Source organism: Canis aureus, chromosome 16, assembly GCF_053574225.1.
Source record: "Canis aureus isolate CA01 chromosome 16, VMU_Caureus_v.1.0, whole genome shotgun sequence".
NCBI lineage: Eukaryota > Metazoa > Chordata > Mammalia > Carnivora > Canidae > Canis > Canis aureus.
In genome coordinates, this window is record NC_135626.1 from 6,072,916 (window position 1) to 6,095,715 (window position 22,800).

General features: G+C 46.1%; 2 protein-coding genes and 1 long non-coding RNA gene across 16 annotated transcripts in view; 2 read left to right on the forward strand and 1 right to left on the reverse strand.

The window, feature by feature from the left end:
- The window catches only part of GLE1 (GLE1 RNA export mediator), a 35,930-nt gene extending 29,543 nt beyond the window's left edge, over positions 1 to 6,387 (forward strand). For 2 of the 3 annotated variants that reach the window (XM_077850911.1, XM_077850910.1), the window contains 5 exons: positions 57 to 186; positions 1,770 to 1,874; positions 3,070 to 3,152; positions 3,870 to 3,933; positions 5,185 to 6,387. In XM_077850911.1, coding sequence (XP_077707037.1) covers positions 57 to 186; positions 1,770 to 1,874; positions 3,070 to 3,152; positions 3,870 to 3,933; positions 5,185 to 5,253 — 451 coding nt within the window. In that variant the 3' untranslated portion in view covers positions 5,254 to 6,387. Of the gene's footprint in view, positions 1 to 56; positions 187 to 1,769; positions 1,875 to 3,069; positions 3,153 to 3,570; positions 3,823 to 3,869; positions 3,934 to 5,184 lie in introns of all 3 variants that reach the window. The other variant, XR_013353873.1, reaches the window with a different exon arrangement.
- A 9,162-nt stretch (positions 6,388 to 15,549) lies between these two features.
- On the reverse strand, positions 15,550 to 16,371 carry LOC144285620 (uncharacterized). Its single transcript, XR_013353874.1, has 2 exons — positions 15,972 to 16,371; positions 15,550 to 15,835 (listed from the first exon to the last, which is right to left on the reverse strand). It is a non-coding gene; the product is annotated as an uncharacterized LOC144285620 (long non-coding RNA).
- A 705-nt stretch (positions 16,372 to 17,076) lies between these two features.
- Positions 17,077 to 22,800, forward strand: part of SPTAN1 (spectrin alpha, non-erythrocytic 1) — a 58,686-nt gene continuing 52,962 nt past the window's right edge. For all 12 annotated transcript variants that reach the window (XM_077850913.1, XM_077850916.1, XM_077850919.1 and 9 more), the window contains exon 1: positions 17,077 to 17,124. In XM_077850913.1, the coding sequence (XP_077707039.1) occupies positions 17,092 to 17,124 (33 nt within the window). In that variant the 5' untranslated portion in view covers positions 17,077 to 17,091. The remainder of the gene's footprint in view (positions 17,125 to 22,800) is intronic.

The following is a 22,800-nucleotide window of genomic DNA, read 5'->3' on the forward strand; positions in this document are numbered from 1 at the left end:
AGTGATTTGTTATGCTCACTTTGGCCTTGTCACATTGAATTTTTCTTCCCACACAGGATGCTTGGCTACCAAGTGAAGGACTCCAAAGTGGAACAGCAGGACAACTTTCTAAAACGCATGTCTGGGATGATCCGACTCTATGCTGCCATTATCCAGCTCCGATGGCCATATGGAAGCCGACAAGAGGTAGTAGAAAAGACCTGCTATCAATAGTGAGAGGTCGGACCATATTTGTGTATCCTGTCCACGAGAACTATTGCCCTTCTTGCTGCCAGGGCAGTCATTACATGAAAACTTAGTGTGTATTACTGTTTTGTAGGTGTGCTTTAGAGTAGTTGATGTTGAGTATTAGGAAACTTTTGGACCAGCAGAGCTATTTGTTCAGGGATTGACCCAGTTGAGCCTTTATTATTATTATTCTGGGGTGATGCCTGGGTGGCTCAGTGGTTGAGCGTCTGCCTTTGGCTTAGGGTGTGATCCCAAAGCCTTGGGATCAAGTCCCACATCGGGCTTCCTGCATGGAGCCTGCTTCTCCCTCTATGTCTTTGCCCTTCTCTCTCTCTCGTAAATAAATAAATACAATCTTTTTAAAAAATTATATTATTATTTAAAAAATTTTTTTACTTTTTAAAAAGATTGTATTTATTTATTCACGAGAGACACAGAGAGAGAGGCAGAGACATAGGCAGAAAGAGAAGCAGGCTCCCCTTGGGGAGCCTGATGCTAGACTCGATCCCAGGATCCCGGGATCACAACCTGAGCCAAAAGTAGTCACTCAACCACTGAGCCACCCAGGTCCCCTCAGTTGAGTCTTTAAAGAAGTGGGTTTGGGGCACCTGGGGGCTCAGTAGGTTAAGCGTCTCCTTCATCTCAGGTCATGATCCTAGGGTCTTGGGATCAAGCCCCACATTGGGCTCCCTGCTCAGTGGGGAGTCTGCTTCTCCCTCTACCTCTCCCTCCCTGTTCATGCTCTCTCTCTCAAATAAGTAAAATCTTTAAAAAAAAAGAAAAAAGAAGTGTGTTTGTAAGAGGGTTTACCAGATGACAGTCTGTTGAGAACCAGTCATTAAAAGTAGAAGATTCTATTAGAAGAGTGATCTAAATGATACGGTATTATTATTATTATTATTATTATTATTATTATTATTATTATTTAAGTTCTGGGCCCAGAATGGGGCTCATGACCCTGAGATCAAGAGTCTCATGCTCCATTGATTGAGCCAGCCAGGTGCCCCAACTCAGTGTCATTTTAGACCTGGTTGGTGCCTCCTGTCACAGATGAGCAGATGGAGTCTCAGTAAGCTATGGTGACACACAGTCAGTAACAAAGCCACCAGCCCAGTGCTTTTCACAAAGGATACAGATTGGAGACATGGAGAAATTAACCTAAAGAGGAGACCTAAAGAGAAGGGATTGTTAGTTGATTGAATCCAAATTTTTATCATGTACCTGCTGTGTTCCAGGTTCTATGCTAAAGTACCTAGAATAATAAATAAAATGTCTATATGGGTAACTGATAGAATCCCTGAAACCGAAATTGCCAGATGTCGACTAGGGGTTCCTACAAAGAATGTGTGGGTTCCATCATGTTGGGACATTTGAAGACAGGATTTGTTCATCTTGTGATGTTTCTCGTTCTCCCCTATGGTATGTGCTTGATTTCAATGATCTAGGAGTTCATGTCACTTAGTAATGGCTGGAGATTAACTTTGGGGGTTTAGATCCCTAGATCCAATGATCAAATCATGACCAAGTGTCTCCCCTCCCAGATTCATCCTCATGGCTTAAGTCATGGTTGGCGCTGGTTGGCACAAATCTTAAACATGGAGCCCCTGTCAGATGTGACAGCCACCCTCCTCTTTGACTTCTTGGAGGTAAGTAATGCAGTTATCACACGAGACAGTGGTTGAAGCAGCCTTTGGCCATGGTGTGACCTGAATCAGGAAGCAATATAGAGACAGGCTGATGGTGAACAGCATTAGGATTCAGTGTCACACATTTTTTTTTCCCAAATGCTAAAGACACACCTAGCTTTTGGTTTTTCTTCCTACTGTGCTTTCCTTCTCTGTGTGCTTGTCTTCTCATTGTAACAAAGAAAAAAACCATACATTCCAGCACAAGCAAAAAGGGACGTTTGTTTTAGGGATAGAGAAGTGACTCCCAGAACCAAAGGCAGGATGTGTAGTTGACTCTCATGTGGGCCTGGAATCAGGAACTAGAATGTTACCAGGCACCAAGAGTCTCTCTGGGGCCACATAGTCCTTCCTGTGCCCTTCCTGTGCCCTTCCTGCAGGGATGCCTCATTCTTGCTCCATAGGCCAGCTTTCTCTGGTTCTCTGTGCACAGTGGAGCAGATAGTCATCCTGGGCTATAGCCCTCTGCCTCAGTGTGGTTGCCCAGTGTAGTGGGACTACCGTCCCATCTTTGTGATCCCTCATACCTGGCAGAGCAAATATGATCAGCCAGCTTGGGTCAGGTTTCTCCCTTATCCAGAAGATTCCTTATAGTTCTGTCTGCCTATGAGGGGCCACCACTATAGGGGTGACGGTAAGGGTTTCTGTGGAAAGGAGACATTTCTTAAAAATTAAAGCCCTGGTGCACATACTGTAATGGATGTGGGCCATTGAGCCTAGAATGCCAAACATTTCCATTCATCTTAGAGTTCCTGAAGTCACAGGATGTGAGCAGAGATCATGAATAAACTTGAGAACATGGTGATGTTCTATATGCTCTGCTTACTATGGTTGGGAGGAACACCATTACTTTAGAAAAGTTTCCATTCAGTAGAATCAAAGAATAATAATAAAGTTTGATTCATATTTTCTAGTTTGCTAAAATACTTGGTTTCTTGGTGGTTGATTTAATGGAGATATTGTCATATACAGAGAAATGCTTCAGAAAAAAGTTGGATCTTTCCATTTATTCCCTTGCTTAGGTAAGGTGCTAAGTGGTATTGTGGCTGAAATTCTTGGTAGGAGTGAAAAGCAAAGAGCCGATGTGCTTTACAGATCTCTGGCATGTGTATAAATGTGCATCCTCTGCTCTGACCATGCCTGTCCTTCCCTGTAGGTGTGTGGGAATGCCCTCATGAAGCAGTACCAGGTACAGTTCTGGAAGATGATCCTTCTCATCAAAGAAGACTACTTCCCCAGGTATGTGGCTTATTGAATAGACAGCATGGGATTCAGTGGGTGAAACATACAGTGTCAGATGCCCTTGGGTGCAGTTACATGCTGGGTTTGACTCAGCTAAATGCACCTATATCAAGTGTGACATCTCTCATCCTTCTCTTTGATTTTAGAATTGTAGTGAGAGTATCTTAAATACTATTAGCTAAATGAAAAAGCTAAATTAGGAAGATCCTGGATTCAGATACCTGACATTTAACTATTTTCCAAACTCCCTCAGCTGATCTGGAATGGTGACCACACGCAATCATGAATTAACCAAGGAGTTAAAACTCCCTTAATAAATCAGTTGGAAAAAAAATAAAATAAAATAAAATAAATCAGTTGGAGAAACTGATTTACAAACAAACCAGTTGGCTTGACCCATGGTGTTTGCCTTTAGGTGCCCTTCTCATTCCTTTCAACACACTGGCATTTCAGCCGAGGGAGAGGTTTTAGCAGCACCCATCCTGCCTGCCTGCAAAGACCTTGGAAAGGAATGTCCTCTGTTCTCCTTTATCTCCTGGTTTGAGTAGGCAGCTGAGATCATTTGGACGAATGACAGCATCCTGAGCCCAGAAGTCATCTCTTCGAGTCATTCCACCTAATCCTTCCTCTGGATCAGCAGCGTCCCGAACTCCTCTCCAGGAGGGAGGTAGGAATCACAGTTGTGATTTGTGTGTCTTCTTCCTCTCCCTGCAGGATTGAAGCCATCACAAGCTCAGGACAAATGGGTTCCTTCATACGCCTCAAGCAGTTCTTAGAGGTAATATGTCCTTAGACCAGCAAGTGCTGAGTTGTGGTTGACCTCGAGGGTGCCTGTGTCTGACAAGTCGTGGACTTCTGGGCTCAGATTGCATCTCTTCCTCTTGAGTTTGTAATTTGATTTATATAAGTCATCTCTACCTGATGTGGGGCTCAAACTCCCATCCCTGAGATCAAGAGTCACCTGCTCTTGCAACTGAGCCAGCCAGGTGCCCCTATCTTGACTTTTTTCAACCCTACTTTTTTTGCCTGTGATTTCCCTTTGCTGTCAGGGGTGGCATTTCATCCTCATGCACACCGCCGTCTATGCTGCCGGAGGGGAAGCTGTCCTAGGGGTGAATAAAGTATACTTAATGACTCTGGTGTCACTAATACATGTCTTGCTTGCTGGTGGAGCTGCTTTCTTAGGTCTCCACTCAGGGGAACTGGGACATTTGCTCCCATTTTTCCGTGAGAACAGACTCCACTTACAGCCAGACTCCTTCCCTATTTCCCAGTGCTAGAAACCTCTATAGGGAGGTGAGGTTGACCAGTAGCCTAGAAGTCTGCTGGGTCTGCTGGGACAGCCCACTAACTTCCACTTTCCAGGAGCCCAAGTGGGCAGAAGGCAGCCGTGAAGGATGGGACCGGGCTGTGGGAGATGGGGCAGGGGACCCACATCACAGGCAGCATTGCCTCTGTCCACCACTGCGGTTCACATGCAGGCAGAAGTGTCCTGTGTTGCGGTTGGTCCCACTCTTCCCAATGGTAGCCACGGTTCCTATGACTTCAGCTTGCTGTCCCTCAAAGCTTCTTCCAAATGTAGGGATCCCTGGGTGGCGCAGCGGTTTGGCACCTGCCTTTGGCCCGGGGCGCGATCCTGGAGACCCGGGATCGAGTCCCACGTCGGGCTCCCGGTGCATGGAGCCTGCTTCTCCCTCTGCCTGTGTCTCTGCTTCTCTCTCTCTCTCTGTGACTGTCATAAATAAATAAAAATTAAAAAAAAAAATTCAAATGTTAAATGCTGGGGATCCCTGGGTGGCGCAGTGGTTTGGTGCCTGCCTTTGGCCCAGGGCGCGATCCTGGAGACCCGGGATCGAATCCCACGTCGGGCTCCCGGTGCATGGAGCCTGCTTCTCCCTCTGCCTTTTTCTCTGCCTCTCTCTTTCTCTCTCTCTGTGACTATCATAAAAAAAAAAAAAAAAAAATGTCAAATGCTGGAAGGAGCGTTACCAGAAAATCATTCTTGTTTTCTCCATCTTTCCCTGACTAGAAATGTTTGCAGCGCCAGGAGATTCCTGTCCCCAAGGGCTTTCTGACTTCCTCCTTTTGGCGTTCCTGATGGCACTCCATGGCCCACCATCACCGTGCTGTTTCAGAGGGACAGAAATAAAGCAACTGAAAACAGCTGTGTTTGGGAGAAGTCAGATTTAGAAATGCACCAGTATATGCTTTTATATGTTTGTACCTTGCAACTAGGAGAGGACACTTTTCGGGAGTCCCAGAATCCAGGGGGTCTCTTTGAAGGCCAGATACTCCTTAAGGGGGTCTGCATGGCAGAGTAAATGGCATCGGCTCTTCTCATTTCTGCAAATGTGGTGAGAAGAGTGATTTAGTGCTTGGTCTCATCATTCATTTCCTTTGTGTCTAGTGTCTTTCAGAAAGTACATAGTACCTTAACCATTTCCCTCTGAGCTGAAGTGAGCCCACCACTTGTACTCCATCCTCTCCCTCAGCCCATGCTGCCCCCTGTTCAGAGTACAAGTGTTAATAGTTGAGGCTCAAATCCTTACACGTAAGTCTGGGTTATGGTGGTTTTGCCTTTCTCAGCTTGTGAAGTAATGATAAATTCAGAGGAAATGCCTGATATAGACATGGATTAAGTCCCAAATTGCATCAGAGATAGTTTAGCGACTGGGACTGTTAATACATGTTACGTTGAACAGGAAGCACTGTTGGTCCTATTAATTTGGGATTTGGTCCCTGGATGACTAGGGATGCATGAACCAGGACAGGTGTGGGGCGGGGGGGGGGTTGTTTATTCTTTAATTTGAATGAAGATGGGCTGTAACGGGCTTGCAACATTACACATGAGCCAAGAATCTATATGCAATGATTCAGGGGTTAAAGGTGTTTGGGAGGAATTGGGAACTGCTTTAAAATTGTTGACATGACCTGAGTAAAGAGTGATGATAGATTGGCCTCACTAAAGCCACTATAGAAATTCAGAGCTTGGCTGTTCAGTTAAGAATTGAGATTTGTTTTTGGAAAGGCTCATTGTCTTTTGTACCATAGACAACAGCCATGGATCTACTCTGTACTACATGTCGTCTGTGGGGTTGTGTTTTGGGCGGGGAGGGCAAGGGTATTCCCCGGTACTATCGGGTGTTTTGAAGTGACACATTCTATGAATTGTTGACTCTGGTGCAAAAAAAAAAAAAAAAACAAATAATAAAGCTTGATTTTTAAAAACTCATTGCTGGTATCTAGTTGGCTGATGTAACCAATTTCCTATATTGTGAGCTGTGTACATCACTGGGGTTACAATTGTGTACAAACCTAGCTCTAGAATAGTATGTGTTTCTCCCTATTTTGTCTTCTTGACCTTCGCCTTGGGAAAACTTGTTTTTCTGTCATTCCTTTTCTGGAATTATGTACCAATAACTGACCTTGTTTTATCTAGCAGCAATGAAAAAGGACTGAAGTCTTTTCATATGGATGCAACAGAATGAACTCTGGGGAAGGTGTCAGTAGACTTGTGCAATTCACACTTAGGTTTTGTGGCCTTGGGTAGCTCATTCACCTCCTCTGAGCCTCAGGTGCTTTGTAGCAATGCCTTAGGTCAGAGCTTCCCAGCAGATGTGTCAGCATAGATCCCTTTAGCCTAAGGACCTGCAGAGGCCATAGCCTTCAAGACCAGTTGCCATTTGCACTTCCTCTCTTGCCTGTGCTTTGCACATGCCATCATTTTCTACGTATTATGACCAGGAACAGGTTGGGAAGTCCTGACTTTAGGATGCTGAGTGTTTGGTGCCCAGCCCCATAGTCAGGGTTGACAGATGGAGGCTTTGTGCAGATTTTCAAAAGGCATCCCTTCTGGGGATCCCTGGGTGGCTCAGCGGTTTAACACCTGCCTTTGGCTCAGGGCGTGATCCTGGAGTCCCGGGATCGAGTCCCGCGTCAGGCTCCCGGCATGGAGCCTGCTTCTCCCTCCTCCTGTGTGTGTGTGTGTGTCTCTCTCTCTCTGTTTATCATAAATAAATAAATCTTAAAAAAAAAAAAAAAAAAAAAAAGGCATCCCTTCCCTCATGATACTGCTGCCATCTGCTGGAATGGAACTATGAAAATCTGTGATCACCTGAGGTGCACAGGGCCTACTGGAGTTTGTAGCTTACATTTGCAGAGCTTTATTTGGGGCACTAAGGGAACCCTGGGATCCCAAAGCGTTTTTTGCCTTATCTGCCGTTTAGATAGTGGTTCTATGTTAGATTACTTATGAGGAAGTCCCTCCAAGGGGATCCCTGGGTGGCTCAGCGGTTTTGCGCCTGCCTTTGGCCCAGGGCGCGATCCTGGAATCCCGGGATCGAGTCCCGCATCAGACTCCTGGCATGGAGCCTGCTTCTCCCTCTGCCTGTGTCTCTGCCTCTCTCTCTCTCTATGTCTATCATAAATAAATAAATAAAAATAAATCTTTTAAAAAAAAAGAAAGTCCTTCCAAAAATGAAATGCGAAAAATCACTGGACAAACTGATCCCTGAGATCTGTTCGACTTTGAACCACTCCATAAAAAAACAGCTCTCCTGATATTTCAGTGTTCTTTCCCTGGACATGTTTCACAGTCTTGCACATGTCACTCGATGCCTAGAATTACTAATAGGTTCTCCAATGGTAAACCAAGAAAGGAGAGCACTGGGGAAACCAGGTTTTTGATACTCGCTGATAGTGTTGCCTTGAGAGTTAATGATTGCTGGCTGATAGATAGATGCACCCCTGATGGCTAGCAGCATCAGATTCCTTAAAGTGTAATACTAAGGTCTGCATCCAGTTTTGTTTTGCATCCAGTTTTTTATATTTTTTTTAATATTTATTTATTCATGATAGACATAGAGAGAGAGGCAGAGACACAGGCAGAGGGAGAAGCAGGCTCCACGCCGGGAGCCCGACGCGGGACTCGATCCCGGGACTCCAGGATCGCACCCTGGGCCAAACGCAGGCGCCAAACCACTGAGCCACCCAGGGATCCCTGCATCCAGTTTTTAAATTCAAGTACTCACTTGCCTGCTTGCTTCCTTTCAAGCTTGACCTCATTTCTCAGGCTGAGTGCACATATTTTTGTTATATCATTGTCCTACATCATTTGAAAGCAATGAAAGCAAGTTTGATGATGAGTTGAAAATTCCAGCAGGAGAGAAACCCTACATATCCCTTGGGTAGAAGAATGCAGTTGTTTTTGGAGCATTCCTTCCCCTACTCCTCAAGCTTCCTGTGATGAAAGCAATGACCTAACTAAGTTTGGATGTCTTCTATCATTGCCAGGACAGACGAGCCACAGAGCTCCATACAGGTTCCTTATCAGGCCTGGCCTCTCACTTCCCCTTGTGCTGTACCACCAAATGAATTCCTGACACTAGACTTCCTGTGTTCCTCTAGAAAGCAGATAAGAATAGTGTTGAATTTACAATAATATCCATTATAAAGAAAATTTAGGGGGTGCCTGGGTGGCTCAGTGAGTTAAGCATCTGTCTTCGGCTCTGGTCATGATCTTGGGGTCCTGGGATTTTGCCCGAGTCATGTCCTGTCATGTTTTGTCCTGTTGTGTTGGGCTCCCTGCTCAGTGGGGAAGTCTGCTTCTCCCTCTCTCTCTCTGCCCCTCCCCCTGCTTGTGTACTTTCTCTTGCTCACTTTTTTTTTTAAAAGATTTTATTTATTTATTCATGAGAGACACAGAGAGAGGCAGAGATAGAGGCAGAGACATAGGCTGTGGGAGAAGAACCAGGCTCCATGCAAGGGACCACGCCCTGAGCAGAAGGCAGACACTCAACTACTGAGCCACTCAGGCATCCCAGTCACTCTCTCTCAAATAAAATCTTTAAAAGAGAGAGAAATTTAGGGGCACCCTACTGGCTCAGTCAGTAGAGCATGTGACTTGGTCTCAGGGTTGTGAGTTCAAGCCCCACCTACCCAGGCATCCTGACAACCGCTAAAACTTGAATAAGGTTTGTCAGTTAGATAATAGGGGTGCCTGGGTAGCTCAGTTGGTTAAGCTTCTGCCTTTGGCTCAGGTCATGCATGATCCCAGGGTCTTGGGATGGAGCCCTGCATCAGGCTCTGCTGTACGGGGAGCCTGCTTCTCCCTCTCTCTCTGCCTGTCGCTCCCCCTGCTTGTGCTCTCTCTCTTTCTCTCTCTGTCAAATAAATAAATAAAATCTTTAAAAAAAGGTAATAGTATTCCTCAAGATTAACTTCCTGACTTTTATCATTGTACTGTGGTCATAAAAATGAATATTCTTATTCTTTTTTTTGTTTTGTTTTTGAACTTTTATTTAAATTCTAGTTAACAGGGCAGCCTGGGTGGCTCAGTGGTTTAGCACCACCTTCGGTCCAGGGCATGATCCTGGAGACCCGGGATTGAGTCCACGCCCGGCTCCCTGCATGGAGCCTGCTTCTCCTTCTGCCTGTTACCTTGAAGCCATCAGCTATAAAGAGGGAAAGTTGACTAAATGGGTTTTGCAGAATGCTTCCTACTTAAAGTGAAATAGGTAAGTAGATAGAATTTTAATTCATGGAGAGTGTAATTTACATACTGGGAGTGCTCCATGGTTTGAGCTAAAAGTTATGGGAGCTTGGAAGATAGATCCATTTCATGTAGGTCAGCCTTTCCCTGAGAGTTTTTTCTGCAGGATCCTAAGAAAGAGTTGGGGTGTGAAATAAATAAATAAAAAATAATAAATAAAATATTTTAAAAAAAGGAAATAGTATTTGATCCAGATACTTAAAGCTATTCAGAGATTTTTTTTAATTTTTATTTATTTATGATAGTCACGAGAGAGAGAGGGAGAGAGAGAGAGGCAGAGACATAGGCAGAGGGAGAAGCAGGCTCCATGCACCAGGAGCCCAACGTGGGATTCGATCCCGGGTCTCCAGGATCGTGCCCTGGGCCAAAGGCAGGTGCTAAACCGCTGCGCCACCCAGGGATCCCCAGAGATTTTTTTAAAAATGAGAGTAAAATGTCCAAAAAATCCCTTTATTCTAAACCCAGTATGAACATTTCTTCAATTATATACACTCTTACACAAACATAGCTCTTTTTAAAAAAAAAAAAATTTATTCATGAAAGACCCACACAAAGAGAGAGAGAGACAGAGAGAGAGAGAGAGGCAGAAACACAGAGGGAGAAGCAGGCTCCATGCAGGGAGGCCAATGTGGGACTTGATTCTGGGACCCCAGATCACTCCCTGACCCGAAAGCAAGTGCCAAACCACTGAGCCACCCAGGGATCCCCACAAACATAGTTATTAAAGGAGATAGACTTGGTACCCGAGTCTTTGTTTAAGTTGTTCTGTAACCTGCTGTTACTCGGTAACATCCCCAATACTTCTCAAGTCCATCATTGTGAACTATATCCCTGATATGGTCTGTTGAACTTATGAATCATAACCATTTTTCACTTGGTGGCTAGTTGTTGAGGTTTTTTTTTACACTTATTAGCATTCCTTTATTTTATTTTATTTTATTTTTTTAAGAGAGAGTAATGAAGAAGAGGCAGAGGGAGAGAGAATTCCAAGCAGGCTCTGAGACCAGCACAGGAGCCTGACACAGTGAGAGATCATGAACTAAAGAGAAATCAAAAGTTGGCTGCTTAACCGACTGAGTCACCCAGGTGCCTCAGCATTCTTTTTTTTTTTTTTTTATGGGAGGAAATGTTTCTTTATTATTTATTAAGATTTTATTTATTTATTCATGAGAGACACAGAGAGAGAGGCAGAGACCTAGGCAGAGGGAGAAGCAGGCTCCCTGCAGGGAGCCCAATGCAGTACTCCATCCCAGACATGACCTGAGCCAAAGGCAGATGCTCAACCAGGTTCCCTATTTATTTAATTATTTTCAAGTAATCTCTACACTCAACGAGTAGCTCAAACTCATGATGCCTGCTCCACCAACTGAGCCAGCCAGGTACCCATGCTTTGTTTATTAATTGTGATAAAATATACATCACTCAAATGTTACCATTTCAGTCATTTTTAAGTATCCGGTTCTACGGCATTAAGTACATTCACGTTGTACAGCCATCACCACCATCCATTGTCCAGAACTTTTTCCTCTTGCAAAGCTGAAACCCTGTCCCCATTAAATTCTCACTGCCCATCCTCCTCTCACCCCAGCCCCCCTGCCAAGCCCTGCTCTACTTTGTCTCTATAAATTCAACTCTTCTGGAGATGTCAGGTAAGTGGAATGGTGCAATATTTGTGCTTTTGTGTCTAGTTTATTTCACTTAGCATAACGTCCTTGGGGTTCATCCAGTTACTGTGTTCCTTGCCAGCTCTGACACTGCAAAAGGTCATCTGGGAAGAAGTACAGTCCCCTTGCCAGAGTAACTTCTCAATCAAGTCCTTTATGGGGAGAAAAACAGTGGAAGAGCTTGGTGCTTGTTAACTGCTGTGCACGTGGAGCAAGAGGGAGAAAGGGAGAAGGGGAGAAGGAGAGGGAGATTCTCCAGGGAGAGCTGGCAAGTAATTTTCCATGGCTGGAACAAGTGAAAACATCATTACAGTTTGGTGCATTTCCATCAGTTGACCTCTTGAACTTGAAAAAGTATGCCTAAGTTTAGGGTGCATATCAAACCTTCAGAGAACCAGAGAATAGAAAAAACCTTGGAATTCAGTCCCACCCCCTGCTGTTCAGGAAGACATGGGGAACTGGGCGTTCATTGCAACACTGTCCTGTGCTTTTTTTTTTTTTTTTTTCCTGACTGAGTTTCTCTCCCAAAACAAAGAGGGCCATTATCTGCTTCGTCATCGCTCCCTACACCTAGCAGAGCGTTAGGCATACAGTGAAATTGGTGGGAGGTGAGGTAGGCACACAACAGAACACACGAAGAAGGGCTTTTTCAACCTCTCATTTCCAGTGCCAAGTGCAGAATGGGGTGGGTGAGTGAGTGGGAAGGAAGCATAGAGGGCGAGAGATAATGGGTTTTGGCCATGTCTCAGATCAGACAAAGGATCAACGAATAAGATTTTAGTTTCTGTACCAATACCAAAGCTCCAAATCTGTTTTGCATCTGGTAAAAGCAAAAAAAAAACCCCATTTCACCAGGAGGCTGTAGTAGTGATTTAAAAGAAAAATCTTCCCTTTTTACAGTCCCTGCCCAGACCCTTGAGACCCATTCCCTGCTAGAGCAGATCTTAGAAATTTTGGAGACCTATAATTGTGTAAGCCATTTTGTATCCAGAGCTGAATATATGATTAAACATTTTGCTGCTCCCTGGTGCAGAAGAGGCTGTCGATATCATCAACTGTTCCAGAAACGCACATCCCAGGGAGGAGTTACCCAGTTACAGAAGATTGTAGGAAATGCCTTCGTTTTTCCTCTAGATTCTGCAAAGCTGGGGTGTGGCCACTCCTCTTCTGTTCTCTGCACTCTGATGGGTTGAGGGAATAAGAGAATTTTTCTTATCAGAGCTACAGCCAGGGCAGCTTAGGAACCAGATTGCGGATCCCAGGCACAGGGGAAGAAGCCAAACTGCAGAGGACCAGGAAGCCAGGGCTGGGCCTTGGCCCAAGTTCTGGTGCACTGTACCAGGGCTGCTTGGTAACCAGGAGGCCGAGGCCTTCAGAGCTGCAGAGTTCCTGGTCTGCCTGACTGCACAGGAATGATCTGGGTGTTACTCCCAATGGCTGCGGCCCAGCTGTCGCAGGAGCGGGGGTGGGGAAAGGGCTTCCCGACAGAGGGCTTTGGGCTACACTGCAGAGTTTAGAGCCAGGCCCTGAAACTGCTAAGACTGTAAGGTACAGAAACTCCAGAAGTTCTTTTTTTTTTTCTTTCCCCAGCATCCCAGAGTCCACCATTGCAGTGTCTCCCTTCCTAGGGGAAGGCAGCAGAGCATACTGTTTAAGATAAGGTTCTGACTGGATCCAGATCCTAGCTTTTCTTTTTGCTAGCTGCCTAACCTAGGGCAAGAGACCCAGCTTCCATGTTAGAGTGCTCATTTGTAAAATGGAGAAATAATACCTACCTCGTAAAATTATTGCACAGATTAAAAAAAAAAAAAAAGGGTTACACATGAAATGCTTAGCACAGCGCGTGGTACACAAGGAAAGCTCAATTAATTGCGGCCTGAAGAACTTTAATGTCTTGTTTATAAAATACGACTAACGCATCCTATTTCACCGGCAACCCTGTCAGAAAGCTTTTACTGTAAGAATATAAGAAATAATGAACTCTCCAAATCCCAAATGATAGATTTCAACTCCGAATTAGTCTTTATTTTGAGGGGATTGGATTTGGCCTTTTGCTACTACCACCTCAATCCTGGACCCCCAAGTCATCCTGGGTTTCTAGACCCCAGCCCCCAGCAGAATAGGCTGACTTGGGTCCCGGCCCCAGCCATCTCTTAGGGAAAGAGGGCAGGAGGATGAAAAGCCTGGGGGTGACCTCACCCTTTAGGACCGGGCGTTTTACCGCTCTGGGTGCGCAGCATCCCCAGCCAGACTGCGGCGTCCGCCCAGCCCCGCCCTTCGCTGCAGTCCTGGAAGGGCTCCCAGGGGCGGAGGGGCGGGGTGGGGTGCACAAGATTCTCCGCAGGGCGGGGAGGGGCGGGATTGGAGGATCCGAGGTGCGGGGAGGGCCGGGCGGCTGCCGCAGCTCGGCCCACCCGCGCGGAGGCAGCGGCTCTACTGCGCCACCGCCCCCCAACCCCCGGCGCGCGCCCTTTTTTCCCATCCTCCCGCCGCGCTCCCCGGACTCGGCTCTTCCCCCGCAGCCGCGCTTCGGCTCCTTCCGGGAGCGCTCGGTCCTCTCCGTCGCGCGATCGGGAAGCGAGGCGGCGGGAGCTCCGCCCCCTCAGCTCGGCCGGCGCTCGCCCCCGCCCCTCGCGCCGCGCCCCGGCTCTGCCCCCGCGCTCGCGCCCGACCGCCTATAAAGGAAGCGAGGCGCGCGCGTCGCCGCCACTACCCGCTGCGGAGCGAACGGCGAGGCGAGAGGCCGCGGAGGCGCGTCGGTGCTCAGCAGCCCCCAGCCCGGAGCAGCCACTGCCCTCACCCCGCGGGAGCCGGTGAGAAGGGGGAGCAGGGGAGCTCGGGGAGGGAGCGGGGCCCGAGGGCCGTCGACCCCTGGGCGGGGAGCCGCGCAGCCCGCGGGCGGGGCGGGGCGGGGCGGGGCCGGCGCGCGGACAGGTGAGCCCGGCCGGCCTCGCCGCTCCTCTCGCGGGCGCGCACCCAGCCGTGGAGCGTGGGCGGTGGGGGAGCCGCCCGGCCCGGCCCGGCCGCTGGAATGTCATTGACGAGGCCGCGGGGTGCGTCCTGCTCCGCACCCCCGAGCCCGGCTGCGGCCCCGCCCTGCCCCGTCGGGCTGCGGCAGGTGGGCGGGGGCCCCCGACCGGATCGTACCCACCCCCTCCCTGCAGGGCGCTCCCTCGGCGCCCCGGCGCCTCGCCTCGGGGGGCAGCGGCTTCTGCAGCTCCTCGTCCCCGTCCCCCGGCAGTGCCGGCCCAGCCCTCGAGGGAGGAAGAGCCGAGCGCAGAGAGGAGAGGGCTCTTTGACCTTAATTTCATCCCGTGTGGCGATTCTTGCTCTTCTGCCTAGACGCAGAGGGATCCGATACTGGCCTTGTCCTTTTCCTTCCTCGTAATAAACATTTCTTTCCTACTCAGTTGTGATTTGCTTGTAAATAACAGATGCGGCGCTTGCTTTGTAGGAGACTCGAATCAGTAACTTGATAGCTTACGAGTTGTCCCCCCCAACCCCACCCCCGCCCCCGCCCCAGCCCCAGCCCCACCGAGACCGGGGGCTTTTCGATTCGAGGACATCATATTATTTGTCAAAAATTCTACAGCCACGCCGCTGTTGGATGATAGAGCAGCCTTTTGTTTGAAAGCTAGCCCTGCGAATTCGGTAAAGATGCTTCCTACAGAAAATTGCCGTTAAGAGTCTCTTTGATGGATCGGGACCAAATATTTTAAATTTAAGGGGCTTGTTGAGGTTAAGGGTTGCACACATTTTAAGTTAAAGGCCTCAGTAGCCCAGAAAACTGGATTGAGACGATTGAATTGACACAACACCTTGTCGAATCTCCTTTATATAACAGATTCTAAAATACGTAGGCCCTTTGTTCTGTCTTCATCATGGTATTTTAGAAAAACTTAACCATCATGGCTGTTAGGGAAGCATAGAAGCGAGACCATCTGAAGTATTTTAATAATGTGTGGCGAAATTGCGGAGTCATAGCAATTGGACCTAAGTAAAAAAAGAATGTATCAAAGATGGAAGGGTGGGGGTGTCTTGCAGCCAGGAAACAGAAAATCTTAAGAACAGCAGTGGGAACACTCAGCTGTATGAAGCTGTTGAGCCAAGGTTCCACCTCCTAAACTAGTCTATTTTCCCTTTTATTGCAGCTAATGTCTTAGGTTTTTCAAAGGTCAAATTGAAGTCAAAGTTTAAAAATGTGGCAGAGGGGGGTAAAAAGTGTTGCAGTAAGGCCTCTGCAGGAGATTAACAATGAGCCTTTTTTAGTATCTGGGCCAGTAATTACTCCAAAGGGAACCTCAAAGTGTGTTAGCTGTTATCTAGGGACCTCTGCGGAGAGAGGAGCCTCGCAAGGAGGATTTGCCTGATGCTGGACAGGTGTGAAGCAGTTCTTAGAATAATCATCCATCAGCTGAGTAACATCCTCCGATGCTTTTGGTCTTGGCAGTGGGTTTTACAGCGATCTAGCAATGGAGAAATCGGATATGTCACAGGCTTGTCAAATAATCTGATGAACAGGTTTAAGGTGGCAAGAGCTGGTTTTTAAATATAGATCTTTTGGTTCCCTGGGTTAGAATTTGCTCTATTTTTTTTCCTTACCTGCGTTCATCCCAAAGGGAGGGGCCGACTACAGATCCTGAGCAGCATAGGGCAGGAGCAGTTCACGGTCCTGTCATTGCTGAACTCGCACAAAGGATAGTGGGCATGAGGCCGGCCTCGTAATCAATCCTCCGTGGGCTATGCAAGGACTCCGCTCGCTATGCGGTCTGGGCTGCTGCAGCTGTGGTCAGAGTAGGTAGAAGAATGCACCGCCCTAATGGCAAGTGCTGACTCTGGGAATGCCCGAGGACGAGGGAATGCAGGCAGGAGCACAGAGCCCACCACTTGGGGCCACGGACCAGTCCAGCCCCCAGAGCAGCTTTGCTTGTTACCTCCCTTCCTTCCACCTTTTTTGCATATCCTTCTTGTATGAGTTTTAAACAGGAAGTGTACCAGTAAATGAGGCTGAAGTCAGATCTTTATGGCTTGAGTTCTTTATTGTTTCTTATGATGTCATGGGAGCATGCTATTTTCTTTTAAAGATTTTATTCATTCATGAGAGAGAGAGAGAGAGAGAGAGGCAGAGAGACATAGGCAGAGGGAGAAGCAAGCTCCACGCAGGTAGCCCAACATGGGACCCGATCCCTGGGCCGGATCCCGGGACTCCAGGACCACACCCTAGGCTGAAGGCGGCGCCAAACCGCTGAGCCCCCCCCCCCCCCCCCCCGGGCTGCCCCATGGGATCATGCTATTTTATTACTGAATGGAAGGGGATTTAGGAATCCACTAGTCCTGGGAGTCTCAATTTATTGGACTGTGGATCTGGGGAAGGCATGTTTAGTGTTAGAAAGCATATTCAGTGTTCTTTATTTGAAAAGTGGGGAAACTGATATCCAAAGAGGGTATAACCTGGCCAAGGCAGCTCATCTAGATGAATAGGAACTGCTGAGGGACCAGAGAACTTTGGTTCTCTTTCCATGTTTTAAATCCCTGGTGGGATTCAGAAGCTCTACAGAACAAGGAAGTTTCCAGAAGAACACCGGGAATTTGGTTTTTACTTGTATTCACATATCCCTAATGGTCTGTTTTCTTCATTTTGAAATTATTTTGTTCAGTTTGCCCTTAGAAGCTTGTTATTTTGCTCTTCCCCCTCCCTCTTTAGACTCCACATTCTTCCATCATGTTGTCATCGTTTCGTAAACGCAGAGTCCAGGTATTTGACCAGCATGCAGGAAAAGGGGTTGCCTTTTGGTTTTGCCTGGCTTGCAGTGAAGACACATTTCTGGCAGAGAGGTGGAATGATCCAAAGAGAGGGGGGAAAAACCCTGCCTGCATGACTTTTTCTTTTAAGCCAATTGGCTAGGGTTGGGTTTTTTTTTTTCTATTGCTTTTTGGTGTTACATGAACAGAAGTCTTAGTAAATTTATTCTAAAATTTCCAAAGCCTCCTGTTTTTTACTTCCTCTCTTTCAGGCATGAATGTATTAATTTCTTCTTACCTACTGGTGTTTGCATGTAGTGTTTGCTGGCTTTTTTTATTGATGGTTTCTTGGTTCTTAGGAACCAAGGGACTAAACAGATTATCTTAGCTATTTGGAAAAAATAATCTGAAAATGTGTCATAAAAATAGTATTTTTAAATTTGACAAATACCATAAACTTGGGTTTGTTTCCTATTTCCATTGATTGATTTTCTTCTGCCACAATCCTTGTAATGAAATGGAGCTTGCATTTTCTTTGATGAAACAAAAGCTCACTATGTATGTTTTATTTGAACAGTTTTTGAATGTTTGCCAAACTGGAACTTTTTCAAAAAGAAAAATGCTTAAAATTAATGTCTTGATATCCTGTAAGGAGAAATATAAACTTTGCAAATTTCTAGCGATTATGGGTGATAAATCCAAGGCAAGCCCTTTTATAAATCAGAGTGGTGAATTGTTGAGGTTTATAAAAATGGGCCATGTTATAACCTTTTCCTGTTTTGAATGTCAGTAACAATATTTTGAACTTAAATACCTCTCATCTGAATTTTACAGGTTAAGAGGTAAGTAGCAGCAACATAGTATTTGGGAAGCATTCAGAAGTAAGTTTTCTCAACATTGCTCTGCATTTCTGGATTTTGATGCAATGCAGTATGAATCCTTTGCTTTCTGAAAGCTAAGTCCCTGCTCACCTCTGCAGAAACGTGCTTATGAGTTGAAATGAATTAATCAGTCTGAAGGCTGACATGCAGATCCACATAAGCAAAAATACTTGTTTTTATTCATGGTTAAAACTCTTATGTATTATTTACCTCTCTACTTACCGTCAAGTCTGCCACTAAAATCTGCAGCTAAGCTGGTTTGGAGTTCATTTGCTTGATCTAAGAATCAGTTGGTATAAAATGTTAATGGGGGATCCCTGGGTGGCACAGCGGTTTGGCGCCTGCCTTTGGCCCAGGGTGCAATCCTGGAGACCCGGGATCGAATCCCACATCAGGCTCCCGGTGCATGGAGCCTGCTTCTCCCTCTGCCTGTGTCTCTGCCTCTCTCTCTCTCTCTCTCTGTGTGACTATCATAAATTAAAAAAATAAAAATTAAAAAAATTAAAAAATAAAATGTTAATGGGTGCTAAACCATTCTTTGGTGGTTTGTTCTCCAGAGAAGCCCTTCCACATCTGTACATGTAGTTCTCCTGCTTTGCACATGTCAAATTTAGTAATAGGTTGGCTTTCTGAGCCAGGGAAAAAACCTGCGTTGGCAGTTCTGCACCTTTGAGCTCTAAGCAACCAGAGTAAGTCTGACGAATGTTTTTTCTGATTTTTTGCTTTGAGCGATGTGTATGAATTTTTCCATAGAGCCAAATGATCTGTTCATCCCCTTAGTCCCCCCACCCCAAATCCCTTTTCTCACAAAAGAGTGTATCTGATGAAATTGGAGTTCATTGTGTAGTTTTCCAGATGCCTCTTGCATCCAGCACATTCCGTGGCAGAACCAGTGCTTTGTCTCAGTGACTCCTTTCATCCTCACTACAAATGGGTTCTCTTGTGGGGTTCCACAGGGAAATTGTGTTGAATTCCTCCACTCTCCCAAGATCTGCACGAGGGGCCCCTAAACAACTCACTGCAGGTGCCAGGTTCACAGTGTTGGAAGCATCTGACCTTTGGTCTGAGAACGGTTTCTATCTGCAGTGTTTTCTGTTGCCTAACAGCAGAGTCCTTACCTCCTGCCTCTCCCGCCCGTCAGAGACAGATCCTCTTGCACAGCAGGGCAGATAGCTTCTGTAGGTGAGGCCAAGGCATTTAAAAATTCCCTAAATACCAAGAACTGCCTCAGACAGCTGTCTCTTGGCATTTGCAAGAAGATGGTTATTAATCAGTGTCTAGGCTTTTCTGTAGGAATCCATTTTCAGTTGATAATATGTGTGAATTTGTGTCATGTATGAGGAGTCATTATCAGATGTGTCTTTTTTTTTTTTTAAGATTTTATTTACTTATTCATGAGAATACACAGGAGAGAGAGAAGCAGAGACACAGGCAGAGGGAGAAGCAGGCTCCATGCAAGGAGCCCGAATGCGGGTCTCCAGGATCACACCCTGGGCTGCAGGCAGCACTAAACCACTGAGCCACCAGGGCTGCCCTCAGATATGTCTTTGGATTAAACTAGAACTTTCTATCCAAGATTCATATTTTTAGGCCCCCTCCCCTCTTTCTTCCCAGAGATCTGGCAGTATTGTAAGAACGCTGACAAGTTCTTTTTATTTATTACAATAGAGGACATAGTTGTAATTCCTGTTTTATCCCCTGAGATCAATTCATGTTACTTGCTGAATGATGTGGCTAACATTTTGGCTGCTGCATTGCAGCATTTATAAATAGCCTGCATCTTTAGTCTTCTTGAAAAATATTTGCAAAAATACGACCTTTTTCTTTGTTATCTTCAATGGGAAGCTGTCCTTAAACATACAGAGAATATATTTAGCTGTTCATTTCCCCTCCTTTATTCTGCACAGAGACCTGATTGGCAAAATCAGAGTTGATGGGCTACTTGGAAATAAACAGTCCTAGGAAGTTGGTTCCTTTGTGAGTTTTTAGGCAGTTAGTGAAATAATAGATAGGCTAGCATGGTTGGAGATTGATTTTTAATGGTACATTTCCCAAAGTCTTCCTTTCTAGCTCTCAAAAGGCATTAATCCCATTAAGGCTAGGAACAGCCTGGAACATTCTCTGTGGAGTCTGCCCTATCAGTCAGCTGCATATTTCAGGGCAGAGGTGGAGTTCTTGGAGCCTACAGCCTCAGCCCGGGCAGGGGAAATGTTGCGCACACAGGCAGAGTCCAAGAAATTCCACTAACTGCCTCACATACTTTAGGGTGAGAGGCTGTCACATCTTTCACTGGCAGTAGTTCTTGGTCCTGTGGACAGTTTTCCTATTTTTAACATAATCAATGGAGATGACCCACTTAGGAGCAAAGAAACTGGAGCCTCTATAGATAAACTTAGAGCCAGCTCCCTCTCAGGTTTAGGGGTGGGGAACTCTTATTAACTCATCATCTTAGCCTCCTGTAACCATGCTAATGAGGATCCTGAATGCCCACAGTAGTGGGAGAGCTTTGATGACTTTCAGATGCCCAGCTCCCCAGGGACAGCCAGTGGCGGCTTGGCAGAGCTCCCACCTACTGACGTCAGCTGATCTGCAGGAAAGAAAAGTCCATTATTGCCTGACCAAAGCACTTGGTATAGAATTGACTTGTTCTACTTCACTGGGGTGACAAAGAGGGCCTTTTAGGTTGGTTAATTTCAGCAGGGCCTCGCTGGACTGTCTCCCTGGATTGGTAGGGTCAAATCCACAAGCAGGACCCGAGCAGGGGGACTTGCCGAGGCGGTGCCCTTGCCACATTATGTTGGGGATTCTTGGCTCCGTCATAAAGGGCCTGCTCCCCAATGTGATTTCTTAGAAATCTCCGTGGCAGCTAAAGGATTTTAGAAATGCAATGAATCCTGTGTATGAAGAGGCAGACACTCTAAGCATTTAATATAAGGACTTAGGCATCCTGTAGAAGAAACTCCTGTGCTCTGTGGTGGTTTCCTATGTAACTGCATCTTCTTTGGCAAATTTCTTTGCAAGAAAATTTTGTCAGGGAGCAAATTAGACACAATTTCCTGGTGTTTTTCCATCTTAAATGGTTTCCCAAGGGATAAGAACAAAGGAAGTATGTAATTTCTTAACCCTGATTGTTCACTAACTGAAGACTTAGTCTTACAAAAACAAAATCAATTTTTATTTATCAACTAAAAAACTTTTTTTTTTTTTTTAAACTTTTTTTTTTTAAGTGTTCTTTAATCTCTACAGCTAGTGTGGGACTCAAATTCATGACGCTGAGAGTGATATGCTCCACTGGCTGAGCCAGCCAGGTGCCCAATTTTTAATTTTTGAATAATATATCCATCTTCCCCTTTCTTCCCTTCAAAGTGGTGATGGAAAAGATAAGAGATAATGATTAAGCAAACAGCCTTTAATAAAGAATATGCCAGGGCAGCCCGGGTGGCTCAGTGGTTTAGAGCCGCCTTTAACCTGGGGCCTGATCCTGGAGACCTGGGATGGAGTCCCATGTCGGGCTCCCTGCATGGAGCCTGCTTCTCCCTCTCCCTGTGTCTCTCATGAATAAATAAATAAAATCTTAAAAAAAAAAAAATATGCTAGCTGCTATCATGTCCAGAATCTTTGGTTCTGGCACACTAGTTTAAGAACCAGAGAATCCCAGCTTGCCCCAGGTAGGCTCTGTGACGTGGTTATTAGATGGCCTTGTGTCTCCTGCCTACTTAATAACGAACTGACAGCAGTTTCTCTGTTTCCAACTTCAGAATATAATTGACTCTAACTGTACTGAGTTCTGTGGTCAGAGAGGAAGAGGAAGATAAGGTCTTCTTTATATAGGCCCTTAGGAACTCTAAATTTACAAAAGAATTTTTTTTAAAAAGATTTTATTCATTCATGAAAAGCACAGAGAGGAGAGAGAGAGAGAGGCAGAGACACAAGCAGAGGGAGGAGCAGGCTCCATGCAGGGAGCCTGACGTGGGACTCGATCCTGGGTCTCCAGGATCACACCCTGGGCTGAAGGCGGCGCTAAACCGCTGAGCCCACCCGGGCTGCCCACAAAAGAATTTTTTAATGGCAGGGAGAAAACCTGGCAGAATGTGACAGTGTTCTAAAGAGGAGCGTGGAGGGAGTGAAGACTTCTGAGTTAGAACTGCAGAGAGGACAAGGCAGTTGCTTTAGACTTGGAGGGGTTTATATGGTATTCAGTGGTGGAGCTGGGAGCGGAAGAGAATATTCTTGCCAAAGGGGACTTTCTGAGCTGGGAAATAGTTGCTGCCAGGGTTGGGGTTGAAGTTGAAGTTTGATAGGAGATAAGGCTGGAGCAGACAATGCAGGCTAGTGAGTGAAGTCACGTTTACATTCTAGTAGATATGGCTGGCGGTGGTAGTGATTCTTGTCAAAATTCCTGCCAGAAATCAGCCTTCACCCAAAGAGGCCGAGATTCTTAGGTAGCAATGTGAACCGGAACTGCCCTGTTGTAATGAAGTATTATTACAGAAACTCCACTACATTGTGAATAGTTGCTTACGTTTTTAAAAAAAGTAATCTTAAAAAAAATTAATCTTTAAAAATCTAAAACAACCCAAAAAAGATTTATTTATTTGAGAGGGACAGGGGGGAGGATGGGGTTGTGGAGAGAGAGAGAGAGAGAGAGAGAGAGAGAGAGAGAGAGAGAGAGAATCTCAAGTAGACTCCATGCTGAGCTCAGGGCCCGACCGGGAGTCAATATGACCCTGAGATCATGACCTGAGCCAAAACCAAGCTTCAGATGCTTAATTGGCTGAGCCACCCAGGTGTCCCCAGACATTTAATTT